Raw genomic sequence first — 17674 nt, forward strand, 5'->3', positions numbered from 1 at the left:
CTCTGACCTGCAGCTCTTCCTGCTTCTCCTCACCTTTGACAGGCTCAGCAGGGATCTTACAGCCACTGGCAATGCCAGTATCGGGTCTCCGCTGGCTCTCCAAAGATCCTCCCAGCCTCGGAATCTGAATCTGAATCTAAACGGAGGGTTCCTTTAGGCTTCCTTCTCTCCTCCCCTCTCCCCAATTCATAGATCTCCCCGCATGCACAGCCAAGAGCAATTATGGGGCAGACTTCCCGCTCCCTCTAACCTCAGAATCTCCTTCCCTCCCCTGGGCAGGATCTGAGTCGTGGGATCCCCTCTTGCCCGCTTCCACCGGATTCCCAGGGAGCAACTCTCAGCCGGAACATAGAGAAAACTCAGCCAGAGTGGAGCATGCGCAGTGGCCTCGTCAGTCCGCAGCCAAGAGAGCGCCCCCTACTGCCACCTGGGGTGAAGTCGCTGCCCACACAGAGACACAGAGAGAGAGCCAGGAGTGTCAAAGGTGCTTTTTCAAGAGGTAACTGGACTTTATTTTTCTCTTTGAAGACCTTTTGATTCTTATCCAAGATGCTTCTTCAGCTCTAACTGGAGGGTGGGGAATGGAAGGATTCATACTCCTTGCAGAAAGCCGGTCACTTGCATCCTTTGAGAGAGGCCTTGAGTCCACTTGCAGATTTATCTGGGTCCACCTCAGGGTCACCCGAGTTGTGCAAATGGGTGCGGAGCCTTCGTGGAACCGAAGGTATCCCTATATTGCTTATGGCTTATATCAGGCTTATATACTGCTCCACAGTGCTTTATAGCTCTCTCTAAGCAGTTTACAGAATCATCATGTGGCCCCCAACCATCTGGGTCCGCATTTCACCCACCTCGGAAGGCTGAGTCAACCTTGAGCTGGTGAGACCCAAACTGCCAAACTGCTGGCAGCCCGTGATCAGCAGAAGAAGCCTGCAGTTACTGCGTTCTAACCACTGCACCACCGCGCCTCAATTGTATTGTAGACTACATCCTCCTAAAACTGGGACCAGAGTTGCCTGGGCCACATCCTCTGACGTTTCTCCTCCTTCACCTTCCGGAAGGGATGAAGGGAGCCAGGAGGGGCAATCCCGGCTTCCATCCTCCAAACGTCCCACAAAAGTCTCCCTGCAGCGATACGTTTCATCCAGATGTTTCACCTTTGTGTAAATAAATCCCAGGAGAAACACAGAGATTTCTCCAAGAAATGGGAATGCAGACTCAGACCTCCATCACCGAGCTTCAGTATTCATGTAATTCCGAATTATGTCATTAAGGATGGTGAGAAAAGCGTGGAGGGGGAAATGAGGCCACGACCCTGGAAGACAGAGATGAATGGGAAAACCATCCTCATCACCTGATGCTTCTCAGCCGCCAGACTCCCCGGGAGGTCAGGGAAACGGGCCATACAGAAAGGCCTCTGGAAAGCCAGAGTGGGTCCTGCACTGGAAGGCTAGAGACACGTGTCACGGGGGTCGTGGGAAAAACAAGTGAGCCGTGGCTGGAGGAGACCTCTAGATTTGGGGCCTCATTGGCTCGTAGCCTGGGATTTCCCCATCTCAGCAATCGTTGCGGAAAGGTCCCCTGCAGTTGCGCTGCACACAATCAGTGGAGCCCCTCCCCCTTTCTCTTTCTGCTCCAAAGGCTTTCTCGGCAGAGACAAATCACCAGAAATTCTGCCCAGAGACCGATGACTCATCAGAAGCGAAGCTTCCCATTGGTGCAACCGATTTCTGTCAGGCCAACTCTGAAATATTCTTGTCAAGCCCCCCTCCGCCCAATTCCACTTCTCTTGGGGAGGGGGCTTGGGGGAAGCTTCCAGGGGCTCTGCCTGTTGCCGCTGCTGGTGGGGACGTCGGCGGGAGCCCTGGAAACAAAGGGGTTCCCAGCATTCGGCTCTTCTGCAGGGAGTCCTGGAGTCTCAGAGGAGTGGGAGGAGCCTATTCTGGCGGGAAGAGCGGAGACGGAGACAGAGGCTGCTCTGAGGGAAGAGCCACCATGGGAGTGGTGGTCTTTGGGGTCCTCAGGGAGGGGCTAGACTCCTTTCTCTGGGTCAGACAATGAATTGGGCCTCCTTCTGGTCCCCTCTCCTCCCTCAGGGGCCCCTTTCTGGCTTCTCTGTTGGGAGACCCCCAGGGGACCCTTTGAAGTCACCTTCTCACTGAGGCGAATGAATTGGACGATCCCCAGATCCCCACACTGGATCCCCTGTCAAGCCCTCAGCCTCCACTCGCCCCCAAAGACCCTTCATAATAATGATGGTATTTGGCTCAGGGCTACATTTGCAAAGGGAAAGAGTGGAATCCGTGGCTGGACAATCAGGTATATATTGGATATTACATAATTAGTAAAATTTTAACAAAAATACCAATATTTTATGAGCATTATTCCCACCTTTTAATTTTTTGCTTCTTTCATAGAAAACATTGTATGCCACTCTCCCTCCTCCTACATATTTATCAGTTTCTTCATTTAGCTCTTCAATGTATATAAAATAGGGCATCATTTACATTGTGCAACAACTCTTTCCAATAATTTATTAACCTTTCAAATTGAGAAAGGAGGTTAATAATCAGGAAATATGTTTTTTATTTTTATTGAAAAGTTTTACAAAAAAGAAAAAATCCCCCCCCTGTTCCCCCCACCCTTTACCCCCTTTCATCCCACCCTCCCGCCCCCATTTCCCAGAGCAAAATGCAAGGTATTTCATTTAGTCAAACATAAACTAGATTAATCTACTTATCCTCAAAGTACTACCTCCCCCACTGAAACCTTAACTCCACTATCGATAACCAAATACTTCTAATACTAACAGTCATTCATAAGCTATTTGATATTTTCTTGTCTGATACTTATTTTGAATATAATCAATCCATCTTCTCCTTTCCGATACGTATCTTTCTTGCGTGCGGTTGGAAATCTGTTTTTTAAAAGGCTATATTAAGATAAAAAGCACAAAGTCACAATCATGCTACTAAGAGTTTCCTCTGAAACCATACCAATCAAATAGCATTGATATGGTTTATCAATGCTACGGTCCCATAATACGGCAAGCCAACTCCAAAGTATCCCTGTCAAGCCCCTCCCTTCCCAATTCCACTTCTCCCCTCTCTTGGGGAAGCTTCCATGGGCTCCAGTTGTTACTTCTGCTGCTGCTGGCACTGGTCTACCACCACACTGCCTTTTACCGTTGATCAGCTGTAGGGTGAAACCCCACAGCAATAGTTTAAACAGTTTTTTCCGCTCTGCCACCATCGAGAGCATCGGAAACCGCTTTCAGGCAGCTTGGCCTCAATTGCCAATCTACCACCAGGAGTGGATCGGATCTAGGCAATCAGTTGGAAGGCTTCTGAATTTAAAGCTAAGGTGTCTTGGTTTTTTTTCCTCTTCTTTGTCAAGTGAGCCCTGATTTTTTCCTCCTAGCCGATCAGCTGGGACTCGGGAGGCAGCGAATAGATTGGGGGCAGGGGCAGGCAGAGGTGGTATTTACCTGTTCTCCAAATTACTCAAAATTTCCACTACCGATTTGCAAGAACTGGGGAGAACCGGTAGCAATCCACCACTGCTCTGAGGGAAGAGCCATGGGGGGGAGGGGGGAGATTTGGGTCCTCAGGTAAATGTAGACATTGCCTGGATGTCCCCACTATGACTCAGAGTGCAAACACTTAAAGACCAAAAATATATTCCAAGTTGTAGAAAGAGGCAAAAGGCTTAAATTTAATGTCCCATGGATTATCTCCATAGGTGTACAATTACATAATTAGGAAGAGCCTTGGTGGCGCAGTAGAATAAAGCACTGTTAAGTAACACCAACTGCCTGCAATTACTGCAAATCTCACCAGGCTCAAGGTTGATTCAGCCTTCCATCCTTTTGAGGTACGTAAAATGAGGACCCAGTTTGTGGGGGCAATAAGCTGACTTTGTATAAAAAAGAACACTGCTGGGCGGGGGGGGCGAAAGCCCTACTAAGCAGATATATACAAAAGTATGAAGGCTATTACTTAAGCTGCCCTGCTACTAACAGTTTTCTCTGAAACCATATCAATGCTACGATCCCCTAATATGGCAACTCTGATTGATCTTTCTGATCAACCTGATATCACAAAATGAAATAGAGACACTAAAGTACATTTGAAATCTTGAGAAATAGAAAATACGGTATTACTTTAATCTGATAAACTGAACAATGATTTTAAATCAAGAAATTTAAGTATTTTTTTAAAAAAATATTGGTTATATGGTAAAGTGTTGGATCAATAAAACCATTTTTAAAGTCCCTTTCAGTTGGGAGAATAGAACGGAACGGAGGTGGAAGGGACCTTGGAGGTCTTCTAGACCAGCCCCCTGCTCAAGGAGGACACCCAATACTGACGGCGAACCTATGGCACGCGTAGTAGAGTACACAAAGTGCTCTCTCTTAGCACACACATCAGGTAGCTGCTCTTCCAGTTTCGGGCACTCCTACATGCGTGAAGACCACCTGCTCTTCTGGTTTCTGGCATGCACATGTGGAAAAGCATTCTGGTTTCGGCATTGGTTGCCGAAAAGGTTCGCCAACACTGCCCTATACCGTTTCAAACAAATCATTGTTCAGTGTCTTCTTAAAAACCTCCAGTGATGAAGCATCCACAATTTCTGAAGACAAGCTGTTGCACTGGTTAATTGTTCCCACTGTTAGAAAATTTCTCCCTATTTCTAGGTTGATATCTAGGCTGACTAGTCATACCCAAATCCTGCAACCGTTCTTCATATGTTTTAGTCCCCAGGCCTTTGGTCACCTTAGTTGTTCTTCTCCAAACTTTTTCCAAAGTCTCAACACCTGTGACCAAAATTAGTTGTAGTATTCCAGGTGTGGACTTACTAAAGCGGTACTAATACTTCAGCAGATTTTGATTCTATGCTTCTGCCTGTATTTGGGAGAGATTTTCAGTGGCTGGGATGGAGGGAGGGTGTGGCTGGTAGAAGGTGGGAGGCCTCGACCAACTGGTCATGGCCAGGTGTGTGGCCGGCTTGGCGCAGCTCCCTTTGGCTAATTTCTAATTTCTACCTCTATTGTCTAACCATTGATAACACAAATCCCATGTTAAAAAACATTGTGTCTTCTTTGTCCTTTATCTTTAATGTTAACCTATCCATTTCTGTACAATCTAGTATTTTTCTAATTATATTTTGGTCTGTAGGAGTTTCCTCATTCTTCCAGTGTTGTGCAAATTCAATTCTCGCTGCTGTCAATATATGTAGTATTAAATATTTGTTCCCTTTGTCATATTTTTCTGATATTATACCTAACAAAAATATTTCTGACTTTAAATGTATATCTTGCTTTAACTAGGTGTTAACGATATGTTGCTTTAACTATGTACAGTCAGGTCCATAAATATTGGGACATCGACACAATTCTAACATCTTTGGCTCTATACACCACCACAATGGAGTTGGAATGAAACAAACACAATGTGCATTAACTGCAGACTGTCAGCTTTAATTTGAGGGTATGTACATCCAACTCAGGTGAACGGTGTACGACTTACAGCAGTTTGCATATGTGCCTCCCACTTGTTAAGGGACCAAAAGTAATGGGACAGAATAATAATCATAAATCAAACTTTCCCTTCTTAATACTTGGTTGCAAATCCTTTGCAGTCAATCACAGCCTGAAGTCTGGAACACATAGACATCACCAGACGCTGGGTTTCATCCCTGGTGATGCTCTGCCAGGCCTCTATTGCAACTGTCTTCAGTTCCTGCTTGTTCTTGGGGCATTTTCCCTTCAGTTTTGTCTTCAGCAAGTGAAATGCATGCTCAATGGGATTCAGGTCAGGTGATTGACTTGGCCATTGCATAACATTCCACTTCTGTCCCTTCAAAAACTCTTTGGTTGCTTTTGCAGTATGCTTTGGGTCATTGTCCATCTGCACTGTGAAGTGCCGTCCAATGAGTTCTGCAGCATTTGGCTGAATGTGAGCAGATAATATTGCCCGAAACACTTCAGAATTCATCCTGCTGCTTTTGTCAGCAGTCACATCATCAATAAATACAAGAGAACCAGTTCCATTGGCAGCCATACATGCCCATGCCGTGACACTACCACCACCATGCTTCACTGATGAGATGGTATGCTTAGAATCATGAGCAGTTCCTTTCCTTCTCCATACTCTTCTCTTCCCATCACTCTGGTACAAGTTGATCTTGGTCTCATCTGTCCATAGGATCTTGTTCCAGAACTGTGAAGGCTTTGTTAGATGTTATTTGGCAAACTCTAATCTGGCCTTCCTGTTTTTGAGGCTCACCAATGGTTTACATCTTGTGGTGAACCCTCTGTATTCACTCTGGTGAAGTCTTCTCTTGACTGTTGACTTTGACACACGTACACCTACATCCTGGAGAGTGTTCTTGATCTGGCCAACTGTTGTGAAGGGTGTTTTCTTCACCAGGGAAAGAATTCTTCGGTCATCCACCACACTTGTTTTCCATGGTCTCCCAGGTCTTTTGCTGTTGCTGAGCTCACAGGTGCATTCCTTCTTTTTGAGAATGTTTCAAACAGTTGTTTTGGCCACACCTAATGTTCTTGCTATCTCTCTGATGGGTTTGTTTTGTTTCTTCAGCCTAATGATGGCTTGCTTCACTGATAGTGACAGCTCTTTGGATCTCATCTTGAGAGTTGACAGCAACAGATTCCAAATGCAAATAGCACACTTGAAATGAACTCTGGGCCTTTTATCTGCACATTGTAATTGGGGTAATGAGGGAATATCACACACCTGGCCATGTAACAGCTGAGAAGCCAATTGTCCCATTACTTTTGGTCCCTTAACAAGAGGGAGGCACATATACAAACTGCTGTAAGTCCTACACCGTTCACCTGAGTTGGATGTACAAATCCTCAAATTAAAGCTGACAGTCTGCAGTTAACGCACATTGTGTTTGTTGCATTCCAGCTCCATTGTGGTGGTGTATAGAGCCAAAGATGTTAGAATTGTGTCGATGTCCCAATATTTATGGACCTGACTGTATTTGACTCAGCCTTCCATCCTTTCTAAGGTAGGTAAATTGAGGACCCAGTTTGTGGGGGCAATAAGCTGACTTTGTATAAATATACAAAAGTATGAAGGCTATTGCTTAACGCATAGTAAGCTGCCCTGAGTCTCCAGAGAAGGGCGGTATATAAATCAAATTTAAAAAAACAAAACTCTAATTATGTGTGTATTATGTGTGTATTTTCGTCCAATTTTTTTTTTGCCTTTCGGCATGTTCACCACTTATGGTAATAAGAGCCCGGTTTACATTTCCTGATTACATTTCCAACATTTGGCTGACAGGTTTTTAAACATCTTGGCTATTCTTCCTGGTGGCAAATGCCACATTTGTTGTATTAATCTTTTATAGTTACCTTCTTTACTTGTTGTACATCTTCTTGTTAAGTATACTCCCAAATATTTAACTTTCTTGACTATCTGATAATCTATCTTATTTATTTATTTATTTATTTTATAAAATTTGTATGCCGCCCTATCTCTAAGGACTCAGGGCGGCTCACAACAGTCGACCAAGCGACTGTTAAAAACAACAAATATACATAAAAAATCAAGAAAGTTTTTTTAAAAAAAAAAATTAAAATATACTACCCCATCAGTCCAGCCCTTTGTCCCTTCATTTTTCTGTTAATCCGTAAGGGAAATAAATTGATTGCTGTCCACAGGATATTTTCCTGTCCATTGTGGGTTGTTTCTTGAGAAGGATTCTCTTTCAAAAAAACTCCTTCCGCATTCCGTACATTTCTATTTCCCTCTTTTGTGGATCCTCTTATGGACAGAAAGGCTACTGTTAAATCTGAAGCTGTTCCCACATTCCAGGCATTTATAGGGTTTCTCTCCGGTGTGGGTCCTTTTATGAATAGTCAGAGACCTACTAGCAACGAAGGTCTTTCCACACTCTATGCACTTATAAGGTTTTTCTCCTGTATGGATCCTGTTATGGTAACTAAGTTGACTGCTTCGGCTGAAGCTCTTCCCACACTCTATACATTTATAGGGTTTCTCTCCTGTGTGGATCCTCTCATGAGAAGTAAGAGAAGTCTTGCAAGTGAAGCGCTTTCCACACTCCATGCATGTATAGGGTTTCTCTCCCGTGTGGACAAGTTTATGGTGATTTAATCCACTACAGGTATTATAGCTGTTTCCACACTCCATGCATTTATAGGGTTTTTCTCCTGTGTGGATCCGTTTATGGGTAGCAAGGTCACAGCTTTGCCTGAAGTCCTTCCCACAGTCTGGGCACTTATAGGGTTTTTCTCCTGTGTGGATCCGTCTATGAGAAGTAAGAGAACTCTTTACACTGAAGCTCTTTCCACACTCCATGCATTCATAGGGTTTTTCTCCTGTGTGGACCCGTTTATGGGAAGCAAGGGCACTGCTTTGCCTGAAGCCCCTCCCACAGTCTAGGCATTTATAGGGTTTTTCTCCTGTGTGGATCAGTGTATGACAATTAAGAGCACCGCTTTGCCTGAAGCTCTTTCCACACTCCATGCATTTAAAGGGTCTTTCTTCTGTATGTATCTTTTCATGGGCTATAAGGGAACACTTCGTTGTGAAACGTTGTCCACAAATCACACATTTATAAGGTTTTTCCCCCGAATGGATCCTTTTGTGGCACATCAGGTAATTACTACTTGTAAAGCTCTTCCCACATTCTATGCATTTAAAGGGTTTTTCTCCAGTATGTACCCTTTTATGGGAAGTAAAGGAACCCTTCACACGGAACCTTTGTCCACAATCCACACATTTGTAAGGTTTTCTCCCCGTATGGATCCTTTTGTGGCATATCAGGGAACTACTAGTTGTAAAGCTCTTCCCACACTGTTTGCATTTAAAGGGTTTTTCTCCTGTGTGGATCCGTCTATGAGAAGTAAGAGAACTCTTTACACTGAAGCTCTTCCCACACTGTATACATTTATAGGGTTTTTCTCCTGTGTGGACCCGTTTATGGGAAACAAGGGCACTGCTTTGCCTGAAGCTCTTCCCACAGTCTAGGCATTTATAGGGTTTTTCTCCTGTGTGGATCCGTTGATGACAATTAAGACCACTGCTTCCCCTGAAGCTCTTTCCACACTCCATGCATTTATAGGGTTTTTCTTCTGTATGTATCTTTTCATGGGCTGTAAGGGAAGACTTTGTTGTGAAACTTTGTCCACAAATCACACATTTATAAGGTTTTTCCCCCGAATGGATCCTTTTGTGGCACATCAGGTACTTACTACTTTTAAAGGTCTTCCCACATTCTATGCATTTAAAGGATTTTTCTCCACTATGTACCCTTTTATGGTACGTAAGGGAACTCTTCACACTGAAACGTTTTCCACAATCCACACATTTATGGATCTTTTTATGAGAAATTGAATTACTGCTCTTTCCACAGTTCACATCGTTGTAGGGCTTCCCCCTTGCCTGGTTCTTTTTATGTGAAGTAAGATTATTACTGCTGGAGCTTTTTCCCGATTTGCAGTGATTACTAGCGTTGGAGTTTGCTTTGAATCTTTTTCTACTTTGACATTTCCCTGAATTTTCTTTGGAATCACGTTGGGTCAGGAAGTGATCCATTTCCACACATTCAAGAATCGATTTTTCTCTCCACTTGTGCTTCTTTTTATGTTTCTTCCTTCCCCGCTTATTTGTAGATGTCTCTACAAATAAGGCATTTCAGTTGTAATTATTTGCAACGGCACTAAATTTGGCTCTTGGTCATTTTCCTTCTTCTGCGCCTCAAATGCTTGCAGGGAAAGAAAAATAAATTAGAATAATCTACAACCTCCACTTTGGTGTCCCTATGCATTGATTTATCTATTATTCTGGGCATCTCCGGAGAAAGAAATGATGGAAATGACAGCATGCATATTACTTATTAACTTAAAAGACTAGCATGGCTGCTCATCTAACCCTCATTCTTGGCAGTTAAAAATTTAAAGCAAAAACACATGTTGACATCAGGACGTGGCACACAAATTGTCTTGGCTATGACGCACCCAACTTGCATTCAATAAAACAACATATGTCACTGCAACACAAAGGAAGACAGAATTTGTTGGTGAGTAGGATCTCATTTGATCTGCAAATCCTAAAAGCACAAATGTCTATGGAGATTCTCAATCATTCATGGTCATATTTGTCCCAAAAGGTGCTTCAGAAGTTTCTTCAGCTTCTTGGATGAGAAGCGAAACGTCTTCAAAGACAAACCAGGAAGTCAGTTGCCTCTTGAAAAAAGCACCTTTGGGATTAAAATCCAAAGTAAAAAACCTTGATGGGACGTTTCTCTAGGTGGACCCAACACATGATACGATAAAAAGGGCCGAATCCACAGCCTACTGCTGACATTCAATTAGTTCATGTTTTATCACCTTGACTCTGCTGACTTTCAATATCAACTTGCCTTGATCAAGGGGCATAGAATGCCTTAGATAAACCATCTACCAGTGGCCCCAATATTTCATCATGTTTGCAAGTGGTTATATGGGATTTCTGTCTGACATCGTAACCAAATGGTTTTGTGATTCTTTAACGGGGCAGCTTTGCTCATACGCATGAATATTTCAATTTAACTTTTTTATTAGTTTATCGAAGTATAAAATACAAAGAAAAAAAATCAGGGAAAGGAAGAAGAGAGGAAGGAAAAAGACAGGATGACATGGCCAGCAGGTGTCATGCCCAGAGAATCTCCTCACCCTGGACCAAGGCTCTGCAACCTAAAGCCATTTGGATCAGTTTCCCACAGAAAACACCAGGAGCCACAAAACCTGAGTTGGCGTGGCCAACACGACATCACTCACTCCCACCTAATCATATGACCACCACCTCCAGCCACGTCTACCTAGGTTTTGTGGCTATTACCATGCAGCTGCATTAACATGGGTGAGGGAATAGAATAGAATAGAATAGAATAGAATAGAATAGAATAGAATAGAATAGAATAGAATAGAATAGAATAGAATAGAATAGAATAGAATAGAATAGAACAGAACAGAACAGAACAGAACAGAACAGAATAGAAGATTTGGGAGGGACCTTGGAGGTCTTCTAGTCCAACCCCCTGCTTAGGCAGGAAACTAAACCACTTCAGACATATGGTTATCCAACATCTTCTTTAAAAATTCCAGTGTTGGAGAATTAACAATTTCTGGAGGAAAGTTGTTACACTGATTAATTGTTCTGTCAGGAAATTTCTCCTTAGTTCCAAGTTGCTTCTCTCCTTGATTAGTTTCCACCCATTGTTTCTTCTTCTATCCTCAGGTGCTTTGGAGAATAGGTTGAGGCCCTGTTCTTTATGGCAACCCCTGAGATATTGGAAGACTGCTATCATGTCTGCCCCAGTCCTTCTTTTCATTAAACTAGACATACCCACCGTTCTTCATATGTTTTAGCCTCCAGTCCCCTAATCAATTGTTGCTCTTCTCTGCACTCTTTCTACAGTCTAAACATCTTTTTTACATCGTGGCAACCAAAACTGAATGCAATATTCCAAGTGTGGCCTTACCAAGGCATTATAAAGTGGTAGTAACACTTCACGTGATCTTGATTCTACCCCTCTGTTTAAGTAGCCTAGAACTGTGTTGGGTTTTTTGGCAGCTGCTGTACACTGCTGGCTCATATTTAAATGGTTGTCCACTAGGACTCCAAGATCCCTCTCACAGTTCCTATTATTGAGCAAGGCACCACATATACTGTACCGTTGCATTTTGTTTTTCTTGCCTAAATGTAGAACCTTACTTTTTTCACCATTGAATTTCATTTTGTTAGTGCTCAATGTTCAAGTCTGTCAAGATCCTTCTGTATCTTGAGCCTATCTTCTGGAGCATTGGCTATTCCTGCCAGTGGTGTCATCTGCAAATTTGATGAATTTCCCATCTATCCCCTCGTCCTAGTCATTGATGAAGATGCTGGAGAGTACTAAACCAGAGCTTTGAGGTACTCCACTGCATACTTCCCTCCATGTAGATGCAGTTCCACTGAGGGCTACAGGTTGAGTGTTGTTGGTCAGCCAGTTAGGAATCCATCTGGGGGTGATACTGTCTAACCCAGAATGGATAACTCTTCGACATAACAGATTACTGCTTTTAGAAGGCCATGATCTCCTATTAGGATGGCATGTTTTTTTATATGGTATAACAAAAACAAAACTCATCAATACTTTCAAGGACACTGTATAAGAAATGCTCAACTTTCAGTATGGGAAAAGGTGAAACCGAAAATTTACATTAAAATTCCAGTTTGGCTCTCATCAATGGAAGTATTTCTACATCCAAATGTAGTAAATCTGGAAAAAAAATTAACGTATAAAAATATTTAAAATGCGGAAGGGGAACTTAAACCAAACAAGAGTTACAGAATCAAGGTGTGGACTTATCATGGTGGCCGCATATGCAAATAAAATCGAGATATGAGAAAGGTATTAAGGATTATGACTTCTATAAAGAGCCTACAATATTTGACCAAATAATGTTAGCGGTAGATGAAAAGTTGATAAAGAAAATATACAATGACAATGACAGTATGGGCAAAAAACTTTGGCGGCTATAGATTTAGACAAACGGCAAAAGCTTTGGGAAAGAAATTGTAAATTGACAATGGCAACTACATATAAGGAGCATTTATATAAAATGTTTTATAGGTGGCATCTACCACCGGCAAGATTAGCAAAAATGTTTAAAAGCATGTCCGCCAGATGTTGGACACCAGGAACAGATTATCATATCTGGAGAATTGTATTTGCACAGTACTGGAAAAATGAGGAAACTCCTACAAAGGACGATGTAATTAAAACAAAATTTAGATTGTGCAGAAATGGATGGACTGACATTAAACATAAAAGAAAAAGAAGATACAGAATGTTGTTGGACATGGAACTTGTTTTATAAATGGTTGCATAGCAGAGGTAGAAACTAGTGGGAAAAGCATTATTGTATAAAAATTGATCCAGACAATACGCTGTTCAGTAAGCACTTATGTATGTAACGTGAAAATATATAAATAAACTGTTAAAAAAAGAATATAAATCTGACTTCAGCTCTTCTTATGATGATGGTGTGAGTTCAATCTTCCCAGTGCAACTGAAACAAGTGTATCAAGTAGATTCACAACTTTTAAGAAGTCAAGCTTGGGACTTTCCCATTATGGACATTAACAAGGCTGAGAATTCTTCAAGAAAAAAAGATATGATAGCTATTTCAGTGAGGGAAAATTTAATCGGGGAAGATTTGCTTCAGACCAATTTACAACGTCTCACAGAACAACTTTCGGACTTTTTTCAATGGATATAAATAAAGCCGAGAATTTCTTTAGGAAAGGAGACAGAAGAAAAAGACTCTATTCGATGAAGATAAACTGGAGGGAATGACTTAAATATGGTTTAATTAATTAGGATGGATTTCTTTTTAAAAAATTGATTTATGTACCGTTAGAAAGCTTTAAGTTAGTTTTGTGTTTTTAAAACAAGTATGTATGTATACACAGGTCTGCCAGTCCTTTAAGTAATGCTGAACAATATTCTAAAGTTGGTAAAATATTATGGACTAGATTTGAAAATATGAGAATGAATGCTATATTATTCCCCACAGCAAGGAGAATCTGAGATGGTTAAAATGATTCTTTTCTCCAAATAAGAGATTATATTTAATTTGGTCTCTACCTTGAAATTGCTTCCAGATTGTCTGTTTGCAATGAGAAAAAAAATGAAACTTTGATTCTGTTTTGTAAACTAGGCAGGTTTATTGTTATAGAAATAATGTGTACATTATGTTGTGTAAAAGCAAAACGTTATGGTTGTAATGTTGTTACCTTCGACTGTACCAAAGAATGTCAAAAGTTGATGCCTTTTTTTTCTCCTAGTACACTATAGACCCTCTTTTCCTCTCTTCTTATTTTTCCATGTTTTCTTTCATTGTATTTTATACTTTGATAAACTAATAAAAGTTTACTTGAAAAAAAACCACTCACAAACATTCATGAAAATATTAGGGAGGCACTTCCAGGCATCAAGATGTAGATGATACACAAAGCAATGATAGGAAAAGAAGATTATACTTAAAATACAGTAGATTTAGCCTAAGTATTCATGTCTCCTTTCTGCTTTACTTGGGACAGGCAACAAGAATCTGCTGTCTTGTATTTTTTGAAACCAGAATAATACAACCACTAAGGAATTCCATAGACCTCCAAATCTTTGTTGAGAGGTGGGCCGATTTGACTGATTGTAAATGTAAATTTCTAATTTCCTTGTTGTGCTTTGCTCAGCAATAGCAGTATCATAGGTTGAGTCCCCAAAGGAAACCAGAGGTCTCCTACTCCTCCCCCCTATAAAGTGCTAATCTCTTCCCTCCTACCTGAGTCAGGAATCCAGCGGCTCTTTCAGCTTCACCAATAGAAGAAGATGATTCCATGAACAACGGTGACTCCATTTTGTCCACTGGGAAGGAGAGAGACAGGAAAGGGTTCAACTTCATCTTTTCTAGCTTGAAGGCACAATTTAAGATTTCTTCCTGTCCTGCCCAGGAAACCTCCATTTTTCTCTCTTCAACACTCTGCCTTTCATAGGCTCCATCATGGGAGCCAAGAATAAAAGGAGAAGACCAAACGCACCACTTCCTGAAGAACAAACCTCGGTTAGATTCTTCTCCTAACCTTTTGGAACAACACATGGAAGTTTATATTCTTGGCAAACAAAGCATTTGCTCAATCACTGTATATCCCCCCCCCACTCTCTGCAGTTTGAAATCAGAGAAATTAGTGATATTCTAGGAACCAGGAAACATGCCTGTAAGGACAGTGTTGGAAATGGCCCAGCAGGGATCCGTGTAGGAATTTAGTCAAAATTATCTGTTTAAGGAAAGCCAAAAATAAAGAGAAATCTCTCAGGATGGAGGAGGAGCCAGAATGCAACTCAAGGTGGCCCCTACAAGAGTATGTCTTCTGGGAAAGACCAACCATAGCCTTGCTCTGAAGGGAGGGAATTCCTTTGTGCGCCTTAAGTCTTCTAGCTTGAAGAGAGAGTTCGATCTTTCTTATTGGGTCAAAAGAGGAGCTGCATTTTATTTTCTGCCCACAAAACCCTTCTGTCCATCAGTGGCGATGGATGAGACCCAATAGGGGAATTCAGGGTGAAATGGAAGACTTCAAGCAGGTGAAGATCCCTTCAGATTCCACAAAAAAAGCTTCTCTGACCTGCAGCTCTTCCTGCTTCTCCTCTCCTTTGACAGCCTCAGCACGGATCTTACAGCCACTGGCAATGCCAGTATCGGGTCTCCGCTGGCTCTCCAAAGATCCTCCCAGCCTCGGAATCTGAAACTGAATCTAAACGGAGGGTTCCTTTAGGCTTCCTTCTCTCCTCCCCCCTCCCCAATTCATGGATCTCCCCGCATGCGCAGCCAAGAGCACTTATGGGGCGGACTTCCCGCTCCCTCCAACCTCAGAATCCCCTTCCCTCCCCTGGGCAGGATCTGAATCGTGGGATCACCCCTTGCCCGCTTCCACCGGATTCCCAGGGACCAACTATCAGCCGGAACATAGAGAAAACTCATCCAGAGTGGAGCATGCGCAGTGGCCTCGTCAGTCGGCAGCCAAGAGAGCGCCCCCTACTGCCACCTGGGGTGAAGTCGCTGCCCACACAGAGACACAGAGAGAGAGCCAGGAGTGTCAAAGGTGCTTTTTCAAGAGGTAACTGGACTTTATTTTTCTCTTTGAAGACCTTTTGATTCTTATCGAAGAGCTTCTTCAGCTCTAACTGGAGGGTGGGGAATGGAAGGATTCATACTCCTTGCAGAAAGCCGGCCACTTGCATCCTTTGAGAGAGGCCTTGAGGCCACTTGCAGGTTTATCTGGGTCCACCTCAGGGTCAACCGAGTTGTGCAAATGGGTGCGGAGCCTTCGTGGAACTGAAGAAGGTATCCCTATATTGCTTATGGCTTATATCAGTCTTATATACTGCTCCACAGTGCTTTACAGCTCTCTCTAAGCAGTTTACAGAATCATCATGTGGCCCCCAACCATCTGGGTCCGCATTTCACCCACCTCGGAAGGCTGAGTCAACCTTGAGCTGGTGAGACCCAAACTGCCAAACTGCTGGCAGCCCGTGATCAGCAGAAGAAGCCTGCAGTTACTGCGTTCTAACCACTGCACCACCGCGCCTCAATTGTATTGTAGACTACATCCTCCTAAAACTGGGACCAGAGTTGCCTCTGAGTTTTCTCCTCCTTCACCTTCCGGAAGGGATGAGGGAGCCAGGAGGGGCAATTTTCATTTTTATTCGATTTTAAATTTTGTATATTTATGTGTTTTATTTCATGGCTGTACACCGCCCTGAGTCCTTCGGGAGTAGGGCGGTATAGAAATTCGATAAATAAATCAAAAAATAAATAAATAAATAAATAAATAAATAAATCCCGGCTTCCATCCTCCAAACTTCCCACAAATGGCTCCCTGCAGCGATACGTTTCATCCAGATGTTTCACCTTTGTGTAAATAAATCCCAGGAGAAACACAGAGATTTCTCCAAGAAATGGGACTGCAGACTCAGACCTCGATCACTGAGCTTCAGTATTCATGTAATACCGAATTATGTCATTAAGGATGGAGAGAAAAGCGTGGAGGGGAAAATGAGGCCACGACCCTGGAAGACCGAGATGGATGGGAAAAACATCCTCATCACCTGATGCTTCTCAGCCGTCAGACCCCCCGGGAGGTCAGGGAAACGGGCCATACAGAAAGGCCTCTGGAAAGCCAGAGTGGGTCCTGCACTGGAAGGCTACAGACACGTGTCACGGCGGTCGTGGGAAAAACAAGTGAGCCGTGGCTGGAGGAGACCTCTAGATTTGGGGCCTCATCGGCTCGTAGCCTCGGATTTCCCCATCTCAGCAATCCTTGCCTCCCCTAGAGATCGCTTCGCTCAGGGCCCGCCTGGCACTCTTGGGGACCCCCAGTTGAACACGGAAACGTCCCCTCCAGTTGCGCTGCACACAATCTGCGGAGCCCCTCCCCCTTTCTCTTTCTGCTCCAAAGGTTTTCTCGGCAGAGAAAAATCACCAGAGATTCTGCCCAGAGACCGATGACTCTTCAGAAGCGAGGCTTCCCATTGGTGCAACCATTTCTGTCAGGCCAACTCTGAAGTATTCTTGTCAAGACCCTGCCCCTCCCGCCCAATTCCACTTCTCTTGGGGAGGGGGCTTGGGGGAAGCTTCCAGGGGCTCCGCCTGTTGCCGCTGCTGGTGGGGACGTCGGCGGGAGCCCTGGAAACAAAGGGGTTCCCGGCATTCGGCTCTTCTGCAGGGAGTCCTGGAGTCTCAGAGGAGTGGGAGGAGCCTATTCTGGCGGGAAGAGCGGAGACGGAGACAGAGGCTGCTCTGAGGGAAGAGCCACCATGGGAGTGGTGGTCTTTGGGGTCCTCAGGGAGGGACTAGACTCCTTTCTCTGGGTCAGACACCGAATTGGGCCTCCTTCTGGTCCCCTCTCCTCCCTCAGGGGCCCCTTTCCGGCTTCTCTGTTGGGAGACCCCCAGGGGACCCTTTGAAGTCACCTCCTCACTGAGGCGAATGAATCGGACGATCCCCAGATCCCCACACTGGATCCCCTGTCAAGCCCTCAGCCTCCACTCGCCCCCAAAGACCCTTCAGAATAATGATGGTATTTGGCTCAGGGCT

The 17674-nt window shown here is 43.6% G+C and overlaps 2 protein-coding genes across 6 annotated transcripts in view; both read right to left on the minus strand.

The window, feature by feature from the left end:
* Positions 1-17674, minus strand: part of LOC132710707 (uncharacterized) — a 76438-nt gene that overhangs the window by 49394 nt on the left and 9370 nt on the right. For 3 of the 5 annotated variants that reach the window (XM_087884808.1, XM_087884806.1, XM_087884803.1), the window contains exons 1-2: positions 15496-15622; positions 15204-15332 (exon numbers count right to left, since the gene is read on the minus strand). The exons of 1 other annotated variant lie outside the window; for it this stretch is intronic. In XM_087884808.1, the coding sequence (XP_087740934.1) occupies positions 15204-15332; positions 15496-15546 (180 nt within the window). In that variant the 5' untranslated portion in view covers positions 15547-15622. Of the gene's footprint in view, positions 1-14365; positions 14443-15203; positions 15333-15495; positions 15623-17674 lie in introns of those variants that run through there. One more of the 5 variants, XM_087884805.1, reaches the window with a different exon arrangement.
* On the minus strand, positions 7193-14451 carry LOC132710729 (uncharacterized). Its single transcript, XM_087884892.1, has 2 exons — positions 14366-14451; positions 7193-9762 (listed from the first exon to the last, which is right to left on the minus strand). Exon 2 carries the CDS (start codon positions 9591-9593, stop codon positions 7776-7778), a length of 1818 nt encoding a protein of 605 aa, XP_087741018.1. The 5' UTR covers positions 9594-9762; positions 14366-14451; the 3' UTR covers positions 7193-7775.

This window comes from Pantherophis guttatus, chromosome 2 (assembly GCF_059756535.1).
Source record: "Pantherophis guttatus breed Tessera chromosome 2, ASM5975653v1, whole genome shotgun sequence".
Lineage (NCBI taxonomy): Eukaryota > Metazoa > Chordata > Lepidosauria > Squamata > Colubridae > Pantherophis > Pantherophis guttatus.

What these genes read in the sequence shown, in the direction of transcription:
- LOC132710729 (XM_087884892.1), bottom strand. Translation starts at nt 9,593, where the DNA reads ATGGATCACTTCCTGACCCAACGTGATTCCAAAGAAAATTCAGGGAAA.